This window comes from Macrobrachium rosenbergii, chromosome 17 (assembly GCF_040412425.1).
Source record: "Macrobrachium rosenbergii isolate ZJJX-2024 chromosome 17, ASM4041242v1, whole genome shotgun sequence".
In the NCBI taxonomy this organism is placed as follows: domain Eukaryota; kingdom Metazoa; phylum Arthropoda; class Malacostraca; order Decapoda; family Palaemonidae; genus Macrobrachium; species Macrobrachium rosenbergii.
In genome coordinates this window covers 6,438,530-6,459,413 of record NC_089757.1, presented here as the reverse complement: position 1 = coordinate 6,459,413, position 20,884 = coordinate 6,438,530, and the positions used below count along the sequence as shown (strand labels likewise).

The 20,884-nt window shown below is 36.1% G+C and overlaps 1 protein-coding gene across 11 annotated transcripts in view; it reads left to right on the top strand.

Moving 5' to 3' along the window:
* The window catches only part of LOC136847686 (proton-coupled amino acid transporter-like protein CG1139), a 66,832-nt gene that overhangs the window by 20,697 nt on the left and 25,251 nt on the right, over nt 1-20,884 (top strand). For 8 of the 11 annotated variants that reach the window (XR_010855801.1, XR_010855802.1, XR_010855803.1 and 5 more), the window contains 4 exons: nt 5,263-5,458; nt 7,546-7,696; nt 15,279-15,485; nt 19,694-19,795. Coding sequence is in view for 7 of the 11 variants with exons in the window: in XM_067119488.1 (XP_066975589.1) it covers nt 5,263-5,458; nt 7,546-7,696; nt 15,279-15,485; nt 19,694-19,795 (656 nt within the window). In the remaining 4 variants the exon portion in view is untranslated. Of the gene's footprint in view, nt 1-3,751; nt 4,197-5,262; nt 5,459-7,545; nt 7,697-15,278; nt 15,486-19,693; nt 19,796-20,884 lie in introns of those variants that run through there. The other 3 variants (XR_010855800.1, XM_067119485.1, XM_067119486.1) reach the window with 2 other exon arrangements.

Sequence of the window (20,884 nt, the reverse complement as noted above, 5' to 3'; positions counted from 1 at the left end):
TAACCATATGTTTACAGGCCTTTCCTTCGGAGATCTCGTGGATTTCGAAGGTACAGCTAAATGCGATTTCTTTTGGCACCTCGATAGTACTTGTGTGTTCTTGAAGTTGCAGTTGGTGACTTGTTTTGACAGGCAGAGAGATTTATGTGAGTTTATGGTCCTTTCTACTGACCCAAATGGAAATAGGATATTTCCACTTTGAAAAATACGTTTTCTTTGTTCTCTCGATGCAATATATATATATATATATATATATATATATATATATATATATATATATATATATATATATATATATATATATATATATATATATAGTAAACCCCCTGTATTCAATTACTAAAAGGACCTCAAGATTTTTAATGCAAAAAGACTCACAAACATTCACATTATCAAGTGGATTTCTCTGTTCCTGTGTGACATATCTTTCTCTACCAGATGTCCGTTTTCCATGCGTTCTCTTGCTTTTTCTTCGTTTCCTTGCTACTGTGGAGTATAAAATTCACCCATTCACTGTATTTTTCACTGAGTATTCATTAAATACTGTATTTTCATATTTTCATGACAAAATGCACTTTTGTGATAAAACTATTAAAATACTCACATATTCGTGGTATAATATTTGTAGAGGGTTTTTCTTGTGTGATAAAACTAATAAAATACTCAGGTATAAACATTTGTAGAGGGTTTTTCTTGTGTTGAAAATGTCAAAATAGGCAGTTCTAAGTGTTTTTAGAGGGGTTTTAAGTATTCACGGATTTTAGCTATTCTTTTTGGGTGGGTGCAGTTATGCATCCCCTTGCGAATCAGGAGGGTTTACTGTGTGTGTGTATATATATATATATATATATATATATATATATATATATATATATATATATATATATATATATATATATATATATATATATATAAATACATACTACATACAGTAAACCCCGTATTCAAGCGTTCTCATGATTTATGGGCTCATGTATTTATGGTTTCTCTGGAACATATCTAGCCATTATTCATGGAAAATTCGCACATGCGTGGTATTTTTTCACTGAGAAATATTCAGTAATTACTGTATTTTTATATAATTTTCATGAATAAATGCACTTTTTGTGATAAAACTATTAAAATACTCAGGTATAAGCATTTTTACAGGGTTTTTCCTGTGTTTAAACTATGAAAATGGGGCAGTTCTTTAAGTGTTTTTAGAGGGCTTTTATACACATCCTTAGCTTGTGGATTTATATATATATATATATATATATATATATATATGTATATATTATATAATATATATATACATATACAGGCAGCCCTCGGTTAACAGCGATCTGGTCTTATGGCACTTGTCTAGCACTGAAAAGTGCTGATTTCCACTTATCAGCACCGATAATTGGGTATTGGCACTGATACATACCTAACAGAGGTGCCGATAACCGAAAATTGGCACTTTTTGGCGCTGATAAGCCCGAAAATCGCCAGTTTTCGGTTATATACACCCTTGGAACCTATATATATATGCTTGTATATATATATATATATATATATATATATATATTAATATATATATATATATATATATATTATATAATATATATATACATATACAGGCAGTCCTTATTGGTGGCCTGGTTAACAGCTATCTGGTCTTATGGATAACCGCGACACCAAGTTCTGGTTATCAGCACTGAATCGTGCTGATTTCCACTTATCAGCACCGATAATTGGGAGGCGATTGGCACTGATACATACCTAACAGAGGTGACATCCTAAATTCGATAACTGAAAATTGGCACTTTTTGTGTCAGGGCCTATGAGCTCCTGCTTTCATGAATCCTTAGCTTGAAAATCGCACTTTAGTTTTGTTAAAGCTGTTTTTGTTGGTTTGTAATTTGTTTTTCCTGTTAGTTTATCATCACACTTCCAGTCAGAATGGAACTTACCATGTAACCAGGCACTTGCTTGTAAATATGTTCAACTATTATATTATATATATATATATATATATATATATATAGAATAGAATCGAATCTATTCGCATTTATATATATTTCATACACAGATATGGAGAAATGCAAGCATGTATCTTCCTCCTTGTTGATCTTGTCCTTCTCTTTCTCCTCCTTATTGGCAGTCCCGGTTATTAGTCTTGAAAAGTCTTTCTCAATGAGTCCCGTCAGATTATCAGTGATCCGGTTTTACTGGTCACCTAAGCTGGTCTGTGAGCGTTATGACGATAACCGATCTTATTTTTTCGACACCAATTTCTGGTTATCAGCTCTGATCCATGATTATTGGCACCATGATAATTTCTATTTTCCTGAGGATTACAGGCAATGATGCTTTCATTTTGAGAATCATTTTGGATTGCCGATTTTAATTTGTCAGGTTTTTTAAATCGTACGTTTTCTTTATTTTCAGTAATCATCATGGTCTTCTTTTATGCAATTTGTGCTCAATGAAAATTAACAATTTTTGGCTTGTTCACTCTTGCATGTCTTAAGCTTCTCTCAGGACTTCTCAGATATTGTCTAACTACACTACTGTAATCTTTTGTGTTTGCAGAATTCTGTTAAACTGTACTGCCTCAAATATTGTTTAGTGATTGTAATACTTTGCGTTGGCAGAATTCCATTTTAATATCCCCAAGGTTATACCTTCTCATCCCATCCTCAAAACCATTCTCTTCTCCTATGTGGTCACTGGGGTACTCACCTTCTAGTATCCCCTTGGACTGTGATACTTCTTATGCTGCGTCATCTTAGTCTTCATCATTCTTTCATTTATTAACTCCAACTCTGTCAGTTTTCTTATTTTTGTCTTGTTTTGCTGTACTTTCCCATGAATTTACTTTCTTTGCCACTGCTGTTTTTTACCAGCTTCTTTAAACTTCACCTCTTGCGCACAGCTAATGTTCACATTAGCATAACTACCATTTGCATACATTTTCCCACCATTGTTCCCACATTTATAGTGCTAATTTTTAATGATTTTGCTCCATTTGTATCCTTGGGGATTCTCCACCCCCCCTGCCTTTTTGAAGGCTGCCGGACATTGAGGGCTACTGTATTTTGTTTTAATACCCCATTTTTAATTTTGGAGCAGTCACTTCTTTAATGCCCATGCATTCAAACTTGATTTCCCCATATTTGCCCAGGGTTGGGATAGGCTGTTAACAGGTCTTAATTCCTAAGTCATATAGCCAAAAGGCTGTGAGTTATGGTGAGAATGAAAAATGTATAATTTATTCAGTTTTCACTACATGTATTATTTGCAGTGACTTTTGTGTAAATCTGTATTTATGAAAAGAATGGGTTTATGAGAGCAACAGTTTGCCCAAACATTTGGTTGTCAAAGCTTAGGGGAGGAGCGCCCCAGCCCCCCAAGCTCTGACAACCAACCAAAAATCGCCAAAATTTCTGTAAGCTTGCTTGCGAGTATAAGTATGGTATAGATGTACCCCTGGCTTCATTTTGCATTTAGAAAATGGTAGAAAGCTCTGCCAAAACCTCAAGGAATAAATGAACTTTGAACAGCTTCTGTATAATTCACCTGCTACTACAAAGAAACTCATTCAAGAGATTGAGAAACTACATTACAAATAAACGGCATCCAGATAGCCATTCTATTCAATGAATAATAAATGCTGTTAAGAACAGTTTTAGTTTCGAAAGCATGATGATAAACAAATATGGTGTGGAACACTTGTGCACAGCAGATGAGGCAAGTACTGTACACACCTGTCAATGTTTGTAGTGCCTTACTCATCAGTCTAGGTAGTGTTATGTGTCATATGGCTGTTAACTCTCACATAATTCAGATAGTCTAAAAGGCTTTCCATTCTGCTACAATGTATGGGGCCATATTAGTAAAAGGAGGAGAATGTGAACAAACTGCTGTTCCTTATAACAACATGAAGGACTCTGATTGTGAATCAAGGGTGCGTAGGAAAGGTAATGTGGGAATTGAAGTTCCTAGTTTGAAAGACAACAGTAGTATACTAAATGATGAAAAATGCAGTAAGAGTGAAAGTGTCGACATCAAGGATCCTGAGACAACCAAAACGGTAGTGATACTGAGCAGCTGTGAAAGTCTTCATTGTGGTGACATACATAAAAGTGCTGCTACAGAAAGCAATAAAAGTTGTGTGAATGGAAATACAGTAAATTCTACAGAGACTTTTCAGGAAGTTCAAAATTCATGTAAGTTGTTTTAGTATTTTATGTTTTTCTGGGATGGTTTTTGTTTTCATATAAAGACTTAAGGTTTAGGCTGAGTAGAAAATAAAGTACCAAGAAGTAAAGGCTTAGTAAATACAAGAAAGCATAAGATTGTTTATATATGACAAATAGCTCTCCAAAACAAATTTGCTGACCAAAGAAATATAAAAAAATATATTAATTGAAAAGTTAAAACACTTACAATGGTATCTAATAATATGTTGGAAATGTTTCTTTAATTTATCTTTTATTGATTGGTAGAAAATGGAAATGAGTGTTTGGTATAGTTTTTGTAGATGTGAATGTGATCGAGGCAAAGAAGAAATGGTTTATTGATGGAATATAGGTCCAGTTCAAATAAATGTTCCGTGCATGTTTGGAATGGCTCTTCATTATCTTTATTTCCAACCATGCAATCTGTATGATGGACTTGTATGGTGCAGAAGTAACATTGGAAACGTATAATACTAGCTAATTATCTCTATTGAAGCCCTTAGAATGAGTTGTCTTCTTTCAGAGCCATTAATAGAGGCCTTGTCTTGAAAAGTTTTGTGGGGAGACTTTACTCCCACAGTAACCTACCCAAATCTTTCCAGATCAAAATCACTCTCTAAGTGCAGCTCAGTGTTGCCATAATTGCTGTATCCTTTAGCATATAAGAGGAACTTCTTTTCACACTTGAAGAGAACAAGATTGATGTGTTACATTAACCTCTTGATTTTTGGGGCTGTGTTTTAATGGGCGCTTGGTTGAAACTACAGATGTTGGCAGTTGCAATATCTCAACATGTGAATTTATTAGTTTAAAATTTAGGTTGTTAACGGTTACCTTATGCATTTCTTTGTGAATGAAGTACTGTAACTATTGTTTTATAAGGTAAATAGTTTGTTTGGATGATCCTCCACAAATTTTGTTTACTTTTAGAACCTGAAGAGTAGCAGAGTTTCAGCTTGCTTCACAGACTCAGTTTTGGAAGTTAATGGTTGAATTCTTGAAATTTAAGGAGACAAGTCTTATGGAGAATATTTACAAATTTATTTCATTTCAGGCAAAGCCATGCCAAGAAGCACTCAAGAAAACCGACCATTGTTAAATGGTGGGGAAGTTGATCCAGATCCAGAACTATGCAGGTCACAGTCCTCTCAAGGTCATGCAGATGATGACGACGAGGAGGAGAATGAAGACCTTGATTTAGGGCTTACTGCTTCTGGTCATCATATCGACGATGCACATCAACAAACAACGTATGTATTAAGAAGTGAAGGTGTTGTCCCTAAATTCTAAATACTATCGCGTAGGTAATCTTTTTCATTGCAGTTACTGATTTCCAAAGAGCATTTTATCATATTGTTCCTAAGGAGCATGATTAGGGTCATATTTAGTGTTAAAACTTTAGAAATAAGCATTTATTAGCATTTTTAGAGACTGTGCCAAACTTACGCAAAAATTCACCTTGTGCGAGGAGTTCTGGAACCTAACCTCACATAAGTTTGGGGTATGACTGTACAGTACTCGCTTACTACTGTTACTCATAAGTAGGCTATATACACCCCTAAAATGCTTATAACTGCCTATTTTAACAGTTCATTGCCAAACTTGACAGCTCAAACAAAAATATACCTCAGACTGTCATCCCAGAACACCCTAATATCATTTCAAAGTCATGTTCCAAAATTAAGTTCAAGCCTACAACTGTTACTCTTAAGTATCCCCTATCATTCAGACACACGTTTTCTTTGGCCTGCGTAACTTTGCACATAGTTTTGCTCATATTGTATGTAATGCACTGGGCTTATATTTTACGTATCTTTTCCTGTGTTATAAGATGATTTTGGTATGATATTTACTATACAGGTATGTATTTTAGGATAGTACTACTGTATAGAGCATATCTAAAATACATGGGTAGGGACATGTACATACCTCCAAACAAAATGCTAGGTTTGTTAATTATGTCATGTTAGTATTTTCATGATTACATGCAAATACATTTATGATAAAAAAAAAATTATGTTCTACAGTAAGTTATTATTAATCATTGAAATGATATTATTAATATCATTTCAAAGTCATCTTAAACGTTTTACCCTTAATGGACAGATTCCCTCATGAGAGGATCTAAATCAGGTTTTGGGTAGTGGACGGATCCCCTCTGAGGAGTATTAATATTACGCGCCATACGATTTGGCTGTTCTCTTATGAAATGATGTCAGTTATAATTGTAATTTTGCCAAGAAATATTAGAAAAAACATGTATACCTCCAAAGAAGTTACTGCATCTCCCGATCTCAGTAAATTTACATAAATATTTTACAACAAGGTTACTCAGAATTTGTTACTAATTTTAGTTCTTATCTGTTATGATATTGTGTGAACTGTAATTATAATTTTACAAAATAAAATAAACTAAATTATTAGAAAGAACATGTATGAAGTAACTTGGTAAAATTTAAGTGTTTTGTAAAAGAGACCCCACACAGGGTTGTAAATAGTCATTTTCAATTTCCTGTGGAAGGTAGGGAAAATTTTTTAGAATTTTTTTCTTACACCATGTGCATTTGCATATCTTCCACTTTCCATTGATGAATTTTTTCTTAAATTGGCCAACCTTAAAGTTTGCCCAGTCCGGGGGGTTGCATGATATATAATTAGCCCGTCCCTTAAGGGTTAAAAATATATACGTGCGAGAGAGAGAGGGAGAGGTATTTCAGTATCATTCTTAGCAATTTTATTTAACCACCAAATGGTCAACATCATCATCATACTGACAATATATGGTAATTAAAAAATTTATGCATTTCCATAGTAAATTATGTGAAGTTTTAAACAAACAAATACATATTCCCAATCCTTTCCAAAGCTCTGAAATGAGGGGGTAGGTTGGACTTGTCATATACTGTATGTCAAACATCTGACTGCTAGGATCATCGTCAGATATTTGACATATATGACAGGTCCAACCTCCATCCTCATTTCAGAGCTTTGGAAAAGATTGGGAATATGTACAGTACTTGTTTGCTTAAAATTTCACATAATTTAATATAGAAATGCATAAAATTTTTAATTTTTTAATCACAGTATACTATTATTATTATTATTTAATCTTATTAATATTTGTAAATTAGTATCATTTGGTAAATCGTTTATTTATCATACAAACATGGTTAGTCCTCACCATCTCCCATAAATTTATTAAAAAAATTCTTGTGCTCTCTCTCTCTCTCTCTCTCTCTCTCTCTCTCTCTCTCTCTCATTGACCTTTTTGAGAAAAGAAGAGATGCACTGGATGATGGTTATTTTGTTGAAGTTGGAATTTGCTTTTACTTTACAGGAACTGTGAGACTTTAATACATCTAATTAAGGGCAATATAGGAACTGGCATTTTGGCAATGCCTGATGGTTTGAAAAACTCAGGTCTCTACACCGGTACAGCTCTTTTGCCTGTAATTGCCGCAATTTGCATTCATTGTATGCATTCGCTGGTAAGTGAAACCATTTGTTCTGTTTTGTAACATTATGCCTCCAGTGATTACAAGACATTCTTTGTCAAGGTCCCTAAAAGTTAGATGGTTGGAGGAGTTAATCTCTCATAGTCCCCCCAGGCCTCCATAAGACTGACCAACCAATTACAAAGAATTTTCTTATAGTTGGTCTCGGCCAGAATAGTGCATGTTGGCACAGTGATAGAGTATAAAGGACTCAGGACAGGAGAGCTCTATCTCCTCCTGTCCTACAGTGACTGCCTTAGCCCTAATGTCTCACTTACAAAAGTGTGACAACACTGTGCGTTGGCCATCTTCCTCATTGCACTCTCATCTGTCCAAGAGTTCAGTAATCCCCAGGTTTTGCTCTAGAAATGGTGTTCGACTATTCATTTTTGATCATCATGTCTCCAGTCAGGCTAAGTACTTAGTTTTGAGACCCAGTGAAAACTTTTAGTTTCTTAAAATTTTAACTTGTAGGCTTGTACAGTATTGGTTTAAATTGGGACCCGGTAGGCCTCTTGCAAGGCGAGAAGTTGGGAGTGGATCATTAGGCTACTCTGCAATTGCTGTGCTGTTTTTTCTTGTTCGACAAAGTTATAATTAGTATTAAGGTTATAACATTAGACAATTTTGTTATTGAAACCCATTATTTCATGACTTTTTAACATTTGTGGTTGCTGAAAGGGTAAATCAGGTTAGCCTAACTTCTTGTATACGAAACGCATACATGATCGTGGTTCCCAGTCATGTGTCACGAGCCTTGATGTTTATCAAAGGCCAGTTTTTCCTTTGTAATATTTTATAATGAAACTAAATGTTTTTTGTGATATAGAAAGTTTCCCAATTATCCTTAATATCGGGGTTCTTTTCAAGTGTTAAAAGAAATACACTCATGCAGATCTACTTTCAATTGGGTATTACTCCTCTCATTTACTGTTGTCTGCTGGCCTACCATTCCTGGCCAAGAATGAGGACATTATTAAAGAGAAAATCCCCTTTTCTGATAAAGGAACTCAGTATTTCATTTAGAATATTATGCCCAGTTAGGTATTGAAGGTTTACCTAGATGTCATGGCAAACATCCCAAATGGTCATATTTTTTTCTACACCCTAGCGCAGACAAATCAGTATCGGTACATGGACTGAGAATTATTTTAGTGGTCCTCATTAAAAAGGCAGGCCCTCACTCCTTTCCTAAGTCGCGTGACAACCAAAAGGTGAGTACCACATTGTTAACTTTCTTAGGAAATGTTTCCTTTCAAGAAGTCTTAATGTACAGAGTTGTTATTAGATGCAGTATTCCTGAACTGTTAAAGGTGCAGTAATCCTGCAGCCAGACCGACATCATTAGGTATGACACTGTAGAACCACAATAGAAAATACATTTATAGGTTCGTGTGTTTCCTGTTCTTTATTGCCAGACCCTAATGGGTATTCCGAAAAAAGAAAACTGTTGATAACCTGTGACTTTACCTTGAATTAAAAATTCCTGAAACCCCATTGCCATGAGAATGGTGGTCAAGCTGAGATATTGCTGGTGAAGGTGCAATAATCCCGCAGCCAGGCTCAGCATAATTAGGAAAGTCACCTTCGAACCATATAGAATAATACATATACAGTATTGGTTCGTATGTTGTTTCAGTTCTTTATTGCCAAACCCTGTGGTTATCCCGAATAAAGAAAATGGTTAATAACCTGTGACTATACTTCAGACCAAGAATTGATCTGGGTTGTTGGGGTTGATTTTTTTAGGAGCTAAGCCATTTCATCACCTGTCAATTTCTTATGTAAACTCCTTTGAGGACAGACAGCAGCTACACTATCAAAAAACAGGTTTTGATGTAGGAAGAACCTATTGGTAGCCACTATGAGTTCTGAAACCCACCCACTTCCCTGAAGAAAAGGCATGAAACTGGGGTGAACATTTATCTTGCATGGACCTGGCATGTAATGAGGAAGATGGTGTACATACACTGTTGTCACACCTGTGTGATTGGGCCATAGAGCCAAGGCAGTCGTTGTAGGACAGGAGATAGAGCCCTCCTGTCCTGAGTCCTTTATACCCTATCTCTGTGCCAACAAGCACTATTCTGGCCGAGACCAACTATAAGAGAATTAAAGAGAATTTTTTATAACTGGTTGGTTTGTCTTAAGGAACCCTTGGGGGGGCCATGAGAGTGTAACTCCTTTGAGGGCTCACAGCAGCTACCAAAAATAGTTTTTCCTATGTAAAAACTGTTTTATAAGTACGATAAATTGCCTCTCCAATTGTGTGAAATTAATTACTGTTGGAGCTTTTTATATCAAAAGTGTATTTCCAAAAATGTAAAATACACTAAGTGGCCTAAGTTCACCGAGCAAAATAATGGTCTGTGTCACTTTTTGAAAGAATATTCCATAAATCAGAATATACATGACAGTCTCCGTGACAACAACAGTCATCCATATGTGCCATATTCAGAGTTGGTTGTTATGATGTTTTCTTAAGGTTTATGGTGAATTTATTAAAGAAATGTCTTTTGATAACGACTATAGTCGGAATCTCAGAGGTTGAAAAATGGATGAGAGAGAGAGAGAAAGAGAGAGAGGGAGAGGGGTGGGGGGGCTAGCACTGTACTAAGTGCACAGTTTCAGTGTGTCTGCTGTCTAATACATCAGTGTGTGTATCTGTCTGCTGTATCAGTGTGTCATTTGAGAATAGTAAAAATGACAAATATTTATTGTTTATTGCCAGTGAATGACTAAATGATTGTTTAGAATTTACATATGGTATTTTAGAAAGATATCTAATGCAAGTGGCAACCCTTTGGTCCTAAGTGTGTCGATTGTGGGGAATTTTACCATGATGTATATGCATAATGTCTAATGTATATTAGAGCTGATTTCCTGTATTATCTTACCGACCAATTCACTTACCAACCTGTTTGTAGGAATGTAACTTGGTTGTTAAGTGAGGAGAGTCTGTGAAGGATCAAAACGCTAAGAGTTCCACGGTGCAAATAGTCCCCAATTTCTTACCGTGCTATATTTCAGATGGTCATCCCAAGTGGAAAAGCGTTGAAAGGTGGGGAACTGACTGAAATGCCAAATACACATGAAGGGGGTTGCTATTTAGTATGTTTCAGTAACAAAGGCTATTACTTCAGCAATGAGGTCATGTACATTGATGGGCTTAGGAGGCAATCTAGATATACACGAAAGCAGAGAAGAAAGGCCTGCATAGTTTTACCAGAAATGTTTATTGTCATAGAAGATGTTCAGTGGAGGAAGTAGAGTGTCATAGATGATGTTCAGTGGAGGGAGTAGAGTGTGATAGATGATGTTTAGTGGAGGGAGTAGTGTCCTAGAAGATGTTCAGTGGAGGTAATAGAGTGTTATAGAAGATGTTCATTGGAGGGAGTAGATGATGGAAATATGAAGGGAAAGTGTGCAGAAATAAAAGTTATTAAAAGGTCAGAAATTTACAGGTAAAAAAAATTGGTAAAGAATATGGCTTGATGAATATTTTGATCCTCAATAGTGTTAGAAGCACTAAGGTCCTCACAACATCTCAAGTCACTGTTGATGAAATACAACTAGTCTAATGTACCTTGAAGTCTCTTGATACTTTATAGGTAACTTTGGAAAAATCTCACTGCAAATATTTTGTGAAAGTCTGAATTCAGGGTAACAATAACAAAAGTAGAATTAAATAAGAATTGTAAAAATTTTCAAGATCTTAAGTCCGTGATATCCAAATGTTGCATTTAGAGCTAACTTATTCTGAAGTGTAAATGAAAGTAGTGTTGAGAGAATTTTTGAAAAGTTGTAAAACATCAGTGAGCAAATGAGTTTTGGAGAGGGGAATGGTAGATACAGAAGATATTTGGAAATGTTCCACAATTAGATCATGAAGACCACTATTAATAGTGAAGCTGATGGAAGGATAGGTAGCTTGAAAGGTCAGAGGCTGAGTCCACCCATAACTGTGTTAGACATTTCTCCTTTACCAGAAATAAACTTCTCTTGACACTGGGCACTAGAGGCCAATTTAGTATAAACTCTTAAGTAAATGAAAGTTCAAAGATAGGTAAATGTGTGAATGAATATGGATTGTTGAGTTTAGTCAGGTGTATGAGGACAGGAAAAGGTGTCTGAAAAATTTTGCCAGACTTGTCTGTTTAGCTGTAGTTTTAGGAAAGGGTGGTGGTTATAAAAGGAACCAACATCAAACAGTGCTGATGTTAACCAGACAGGTTCTATACCTCATCTTTAACAGGTTCTATACCTCATCTTTAGATGTAGTATCTGTGTGGTCAGTGGTGAAGTGGTCAATATACTGAGTATAGTGCTGCAAACCACTGGATGTGGGATGTCAGAACCTCTAAACAGCAAGCCCCATAACTAGAGGTTAGGTTCTAGTGCATTTCTGCTATTTACTCTAGTTATTCATTTGTTTTTGAAGGTGGATATATTTGGTACAGGTAGGTAACTAATTCTCCAGTCCACCCTAGTTCACCCTTCACCCTTCCATCTGAAGGTAAATTCTAATTGCAGTCTGATTATTTTATAGGTTAAAATAATAGGTTGTTGTTATACAAAATTTTTTCATGACATTGAAAGAGCAAGACCACATTGAACTTTTCTTCAGTAAAATGGGGAGTTACAACAATTATCCTACTTCTCGTCAGTGTTCTGCGGCAGATAAAGATATTTTGATTCTTATCTATAAGATTCAGGATGTTCTTCATGGAAACTGGAAACCATTGGAGTCAGTGCCTATATTAAAGTGTTTTAGTGATATTGCCAATTCATCTAACTCATTTGTACTGGCTATAAATGCTCCCTCTGTTAAGAACAGGATAATAGTTAGTACTGTAGTTCTGATGCCTTACCTGCAGATGAACTTAAAAGAGGATAATTAAACATATGTTCATAATTCTTTTTGCCTGTCACTCTGCTTGAGCAATATTGTTGCTTATATAGCTGGACTTACAGTTTACAAATTAGGGAAATTTTTGTTGTGAAACATGATTTGATGGTCTCACAAATGAACCTTATAGCACAGTGCAGTGCTTGATTAAATTGAAAAGTAATGGAGATCTAATTCACCCTTCAGATGGTTTTCTTGAAATACACCTGTGGAGTGAAAAATATTTTGAAAATCAGTATCTTTTTCTGAAAATTTATCACATTAGTCTAGGGAGAAAAGAATTTCAGGAAATTGTTTATAATGTTAGAATACTATACAGTATCAATAAACATTTTTTTCGAATATAGCAAAACATGTATGAAAATTGAACAGGTAAAAAAAAATCATGTATTCTGCTTATTAAAGCTATTCCAGAAAACTGCTTACAAGTACAATATTCGTATGCTGCAAAACATTTTGGCAGTGCTGCTTGCTCAAAACAAAGTGCAGAGTTGACCGAAATATACGAGGTTTATAAACTTTAGTGGCCAGTAATATTACTTTTAACTATCAGTAGGTATATACCATGCATATGGAAGCATGTATATATATTCTTATTTGCAATTATTTGTAATTATGAGAACTTATAGCTTTTCAGCAAATCCACTAACTGTGATTTTCTGTACTGACCAAACACCTGGACCTCGTAATACAGTACTTAAAAATTTCAGACCCTGAAATATGATTCCAATGTTTTTAAGAAATACTGCACTTGTGAATATTATAATAATTGTGTATGAATTTTGCCGGGGGAAGGCCGAAGTGTTTTCCTTATCTGTAGTTTAGTCTTAGTCTATTAGAAAGAGTTTCCAAGTCTTTCATAAAAGAAAAAACAGAAGGAAAGAAGAAAATAACAATAAATGATGGAGTTACTTTATTTTAGAAATTATCAGTACTTTCCCAATGTTTTTTTCCCATCTTTCTGAGAGCTTTCACTGACTGACCTGGATTCACGGACTAGTAAGGGGTTTTAAATGGTCGAGGTATCTCCATAAATATAACCCCCTTGGTCCAGCCCCTCTACAGTATTACTTTTCAGTGCAATTGGGGTTTTCTTTCAAGTTTCGTCTTTAGATCTTAGCCTTTAACTTCTTTATTTTGTGGATATCTGTATCTTGTTGTCCAACCACTCCAACCCCTTTCACTATCTTAAGTACTGAATGGCCAACAGTATTGCAGTGCTGGGCTTGACAGTCAAAATTTTGTGAACCTTATCCTTATTTTCACATTAATATTTTGGAAATTTGAGTATTGCTGCTAGCCCTGCAAGGTTTCCAAGATTGTTTGATGGGTCATTCCAGAGTGTAGATGAGAACTTTATTCCCAAGTTTGTTGCAAAAACCTTAAAGTTGTCAGTACCTGATGAGAGATATGAGTTTCTTTGTTCCTTCTTTCCGGGACTTTATAAGTGGTGATCTGAATCAGATATTTTTATGCCATGTGTAAACCATGAGTTACTACCAAAAAAGGACCTGACTTCATACTCCAGAGTGTTGGTGCCTCTTTGTTAGTAAAGTACTGGCAGGCAGAAGGTGTCCTGGAAACCCTACTGTCTGGCTTCTTGCTCTAATCAGATGAGCTTACGACTTAAGCAGTAAAGTGGACAGTTGTACAGTTTGGGTAGAGCTCATGAAGTCAGTTTGTGGGATTTCCCTTGCATTTTGGAGAAACTTCTCAGTAGCACAGGTAATGAGGACAGGTGTCCGGAGAGTCCTGGCCACCTATACCTCATTCTACCCAAGGGATGTTGCCTACAAGTCCCCATATAGCTTTTATCTTGGGACCTGTGTTGGCTGCTTAACAGCTTATTTAGTCACCCAAGCTCAGTTTGAGTATGTGCTGGAATGAGCACAAACACAGATAAGCTGCACAATCAAGCATCCAGTCTTAGGGCTTCGTTGTATAAGCTGTGATTTTCTCCACTCTGCCTCTTAACAGGCTTTAATCGACCCATATTTATTGACCAGATTCTAGCTGCCTTCTAACTTCTCACCCCTTGTAGGGATCGCACTTGGTTCTCTGAGTTCTTCCTGTATGATTGAGAATCCCAAAACTTCTCACTCCTGTTCAGGACCCTGTCACTCTAGCATTCCTATGCCAGACCGAATAGGAGGCTACAGGATTCAGTGATATCATGCCTACTATTCTAACTGGGAATGTGAGATTTCCAGTCGGAGATTCAGCTTACTAGTCAGTTTAGAGACTTACTCCTGCTTAGGATTAGTTTAGAGACTTCCTCCTGCTTAGGATTAGTTTAGAGACTTCCTCCTGCTTAGGATTAGTTTAGAGACTTCCTCCTGCTTAGGGATTGAATCTGCTTCTTAAAAGGCAATGGTTTGTATTCCAGTGGGAAAAGATCACAAATTTTTAAGGTAATTTTTCTTAAGTACACTTTACAAACAAAAGCCTTTCATGATAATCCTGCTTCACCCACCCCACATAGTCCCAGATTCAAAAGGAAAAGTACTTGTAAAGGTAGATGAAAGCTGGGTTCCCTCCCCACCACTCACCCACCTGCTGCCAGTTAATTTTTATTTTGAATTGGGTTTGTTTTATGTTACTTTCTTCAGAGCTATGGAACCATTTGTCCTGAATGATTTACCATGAAGAAGTAAAGTTTTATTTCAGGTAAGGTGCGCTCACGAGTTGAAAGAGAGACTAGGAATATCAAGCCTTGACTACGCTGATGTTGGCTATAATGCTTTTGATACGGGTCCAACTCCTCTGCAGAGACTGGCACCAGTTGCTCGATCTACAATCAATGCATTTCTTACTATAACACAACTTGGATTTTGTTGTGTTTATGTTGTGTTCATATCTGCAAATGTAAAACAGGCAAGTAAAGTGTTTAAAATTAAATACTCTATAGGCTGAAAACTGAGTTTGTTAAACTTGACTGTCATTATGAATTAAAGATGCGTATTCAAAAACTATACCTAGTAACTAAAAAGTATTTAATGTAAAGTATATAGATACTATAATCTGATTTGGGCAAGTACCAGGCACAAGCGATGGAGATTCCCAATTTTCTGGTTAATTACCTTCTTATAATACAGTCTCTCTTTTTGTTGTTATGAATCTTTGTGAGTTCTTTGGTGTTCAGTGACCATAGCATGGGTTTTATGGTTCCTAAACACTGCACTGTATAATTTAGAAGTTTTTTATTGACCTTGCATTAATGCATTATGTATGCAGGGCAACTTAACTTTGTAATTAAAGAGATAATTCCCATGGCCATCCCTGTGAGAGCCAAGATTTTGGTCCTGTGTGTTGTTAACACTCTTACAGTCACTTATGTTTGGTACTAAGTGGTTGTCTTGTGTTTTGATTTATGCCACTGTATGATTTTGATTACAAGGTAAACATCACCAAAAACTGTAAAAAATTGGAAATACTCAGGCATTGGTAATCAACATAGTGGATGTAGATAGCTTAGGAAGACATTTTGTTAGGCCATACACCTTGGTATTGGTTGGGTGCCATTAAAATAGGATTGTGCTGGATAGGGAACTGTATGAACCCAAGTTCCCTTAGCATGGCAGTGCATCATAATCCATGCTTTATTCTGTTATTATTATGGCTAATTTCTGAATGTAAGATGACAAACTTAATGTGCATGGCAGTGAAGTTGAAATAAAAAGTTTTTTCTCATGTTTAGTACTGGCAATTAAAAATGTACAATGTCATGAGAATAAAGGAGAAGGTATATAATAAGTTATTCATAAAGTAAAGGTTTGCCCAATTTTTCTTATTACCTTGAAAACCCTTATGGCACCAAGTTCCTGTCTTAAAGAAAGGGTATTCGTTGTTCGAATAGTAAGGGTATCAGAATGTATCTTTTTTTGTTTTTTTATGAATTTAGGTTTCGTGCTTGATGTATACTTTCTTGAATTTTTTTTAGCTCTTTTCAAAGGCTTTCTTTGAAACTTATTTTTTCATTCGCTAATGGTACTCATGTTCTCTAACAATTTTTCTGCTTCATGTCCAAAGTTGAGGTATTTGTTGTTTGAAAAGAAGTGGTATCAGAAAGTATCTTTTTTTTTTGTTTCTTGCTTGCTGTTGACTTTCTTGAATTATTATTATCTTTTTTTCAAAGACTCTTTGAAACTTATTTTTTCGTTCTTTAATGGTACTCATGGTCACTAACAATTTTTCTGCTTCATATCCAAAGATTTGTTCGAACATCATTGCTTGGCAAGTAAACATTACATTTCTGCAACTTCATACAGTGTTTTGACTTTTTGTTATATATTTTTCATTGTGTTTTATGCCTTTAAATCCCTTTTCTTTCATAGATATACAAATAAGAAAGAGGTGACAGTATCATAATCAACTGGCCAAGAGAGACTTGTACCATGTGTTGGTATAGATTTTTATGGTTGTTGAACTTGGGATGCTGGTGATGGTGATAATAGCGGTAGTCATGGTAGTGACATATGTTGTTGGCAGTAACATGATACTTGACCTAATGATGATGTGAATCTTCCTTTCTCTTCAATTTGCTTATACTTTTGTGCTCATATTTATGCCTTGCTTTTTGATATACCTCATGAGTAAATGTTAACTTTCATAATGAAAAAATATAAAACATACTTTCTGACTTTGTGAATCAATCAAACAAGCAAATGACCTGTCATGCAAGGGGACAGTTGTCCAGTCCAGGCAAAAACTTATGAAGTCGGGGCATTGGCCCGTCCCTAGCATTTTAGAGGAACTGCTTGGTTTCACATGTAATGAGGACAGGCAATCAGTGCTATACTGCCTTTACCTCATTTTACCTCATTGGACACCTCCTTAGAACCGGTGGTTGCTGCTCAATAGAATATGTAGTCATCAAACGCCTCTTGGACAAGTAAGCATCACTCCTAAGTACTTGGAGGGCATAAAGTTGAAGGTTGAACGAGTGTGAATGGCTTCTCTCTCTCTTCCCTCTCCTGTTCCTTCCTTCCTCTGCAAGGCATTAGTCAAGCAGAGAACATGCTGGACCTGGCGTTGATGCAGGTAAGCTACACAACTAAGCATCCTACCGTGGAGCTTTGGTTCATAGGATATGACTCCCTCTGCTTTCTCTTTTAACAGTTCTTCATTGGAGGGGTAGGTAGAGCTCTTGGCTAGCACGCTGTTGGCCCAGCATTTGACTCTCCGACTGGCCAATGAAGAATTAGAGGAATTTATTTCTGGTGATAGAAATTCATTTCTCGGCATAATGTGGTTCGGATTCCACAATAAGCTGTAGGTCCCGTTGCTAGATAACCAGTTGGTTCTTAGCCACATGAAATAAATCTAATCCTTCGGGCCAGCCCTAGGAGAGCTGTTAATCAGCTCAGTGGTCTGGCTAAACTAAGATATACTTAGTGGGGGTGAAAGGGGTTTGTTGGTAGGGCTGTCATCTTAATCCATCAATTTATGATTGACTTAGGTGTTAGGTACCTTCTGACTCGTATTCTCTTTCAGGCATCACTTGGTTCACCAAAGTTTTTTCTAAAGTGAGAGTACAAGTATCTCACACTGGGTTGAGGCCCTGTCAGTCTTGACATGCTTATGCCAGGTTGAGTAGGAGGTTACAGGAGTTGCAAGTCCCTTATTCTTCTCATGATTGGTAACATGGCATTTCTGGATGGAGGTTAAACTTACATGAATAGATGCTGGAAGGGTAGAGGGGGAAACATTATTGGGTTGCACATAGGGTCTCAGGTCATCTCTGATCAGCCCAGATCCTACTTAGATATGGATGTGTGAGAGATGTAATATATTGTTTACCTGAAATGTTTTTTAATCTTCATATGATGTACAGTAGTTGAAATAGGAATATAGCAAGATTGCAACCATTTGGTTTGGGCAAGTGGTAGGCCTGTTGGCAAGAAGAGTGAGCATGAGTGCACTTCTGCCCCTGGTTAGTTGAGAGCTTCATGCCTTTTCATTCTTTTCCTCTCATGCTTTCTCCCTCTAGATCTCAAGTTTTGCTTCTTATGTGACCACTTGTTTTTATTATCCTTTTTCCCTTCATGTATTGGGTTAGAAGGCTTGATGGTTTCTCCAGTTTATTAGTAACTATGAACTTTTCTACTCTTTGCCTCTGTACTCCATGTATCTGGCTCTTGTATTCTCCACTTCCCTGCCCATCTTTTGCTGTACCTATATGACACTTTTTAAACTGTTGCCTGTACCTCTTCATTCTATCACCACATCTCTCTCCCTCTGGCTTTTGTGATGTAACTCATCTCAACTTGCCACCTTTTGTATGCTGTCTTTCAAACATTTCCATCTTCCATGTTTTTATTCTGTATTTCTTGAAAATTATAATTTTTCCTGATTTCATTACACAATATCCATGCTTTTATTCCTCTCACTGGTTATTTGCTGGGATTGTAGGAATCGGTTGTTAGGTTTACCATGTCTACTACAAGTTAGCAGTCCTTTCTTTGATGTCTTCCATTCTTCTCATCAGTTTAGTTTATGTTTCAGATTCTGCATTCTTAATAAGTTATCAGCTTGGTCATTATGTCCGGTGTCCTTAACCAGAGACTCTAGCAGAATTGTTTTAGTATTTTCTCCACGTGGTTTCTCTTTCCAGTGCTATATCCTTTCATTTCATCTTCAGCTCCATTCCTGCATGTCTCTTGAGGTTTCATCCACTGTTCCATCTGATTATGGCACTTCTGGTCTTCCCAACGTGATAGGTGCGTTGATTTTTACCACCTTCATTACACTTGTGCTATTTCATCTTTAATGTCACGTCTCATTTTACATACACTAAACAAGATATTGTTACTACTACTATATAAGTTGATTTTGCACCTGTTTCTCCTCCTATAGTTTGCTTTGCATAATGCTGAAGATGGTGCTGAGAGTACTTTGCACTATCCCTTTGCCCCCAGTGGATTCCCTGTACTTTTCACCTAGCTCTTCAACTTCTTGAACTTTACCTTGCCCCAATTTTCTCCAGTCATTAAAAACAAATGCTTAAGGTGATCCCAATTGGAGTAGGTAAACTTCTTTATAAATCATGGTACTGTTATACTAATAATAGTATTTTTTTTCAGGTTGTCGACTGTAAAATACCAGGAAATGAAATTGATATTCATGGATATATGGCAATCCTGATCATACCTTTGTTAGGTATATCAATGATACGATCTCTAAAGGTATGGTGTATGTTATTTTGTTTGTTTATATTTGACAGTTTCTGTAAAAACCATACTTACCAGTTAACTGTTGGTTTAGTGATTGAATTTTATGTGTAGGTATGAAGTGGATGAGATTTTTGTTGAAAATCTACAGTTTAATCTTGTCTTCATTGCAGACTCTCTCTCTCTCTCACACGTTTGTTAAGCAACTGGTAATGTTAGAGCTCTCTACTTTTTCTTCCAGAATTAGTGGAGAAAGCATGCCTTAATTACATTACAGTATGCACATTTTAATTAACAGGTTGCATTAGAAACCAATTACATACTTGAAATTAGTCCCCTTGCGTGTGCCACAAATCCCAGCTGCCTTAGTCATGTTAACAGTAAGAGATGAAAGTTGGCTGCTACTGGCATGTACAGTGGATTCCCAGGGGCTCCAGTAGGTTGTGGTTCAATCTTAACCCTTTTGTAGCAGCACGTAACTTATGATGCACTATGATGACATAAGAGGAGTAGTTTGCTGTATCATATGATAATATTTTGAGCCATGTTTTTGAACAAATTTTGCGGGAAAACATTCAGATCACTTGAATGGGCCATAAATAAGTATATGGCACACTTAGGGCAACACATACACCTCAGCCCAGGATATGAGGGAGAGTAGTCTGACTTGAGATTTCAAGGGGGGAATGTACTACGTTGCCCTGTCCCAGTACATCCTGTTTATATTTGCTTAGAAACATACTCAGGAATCGTTGCTGGTTTTACTTTTTATCATTTGTGATAGCATGTCAGCTGTAATTGTAATTTTGCAAAGTACAAAAAAATAGTAGAGAGAGCAAGTATAACTCACTAAAAGGCCCTACATCTCATAAATATTTGTCAGTAAATATACTTGGAGATTGTTGCTGATTTTAGTTCTTATCTTTTTCTGGCATTATTATCATTATTTTATTCAGATGAACATTTTTCATATGGAACAAGCCCACAGGAGCCATTGACTTGAAATTCAACCTTCCAAAGAATGTGGTGTTTATTAGAAAGAAGTAACAGAAAGTAATGGGAAATACAGAAAGGATAGATCATTTATTAAAAAAGAAAAAATAA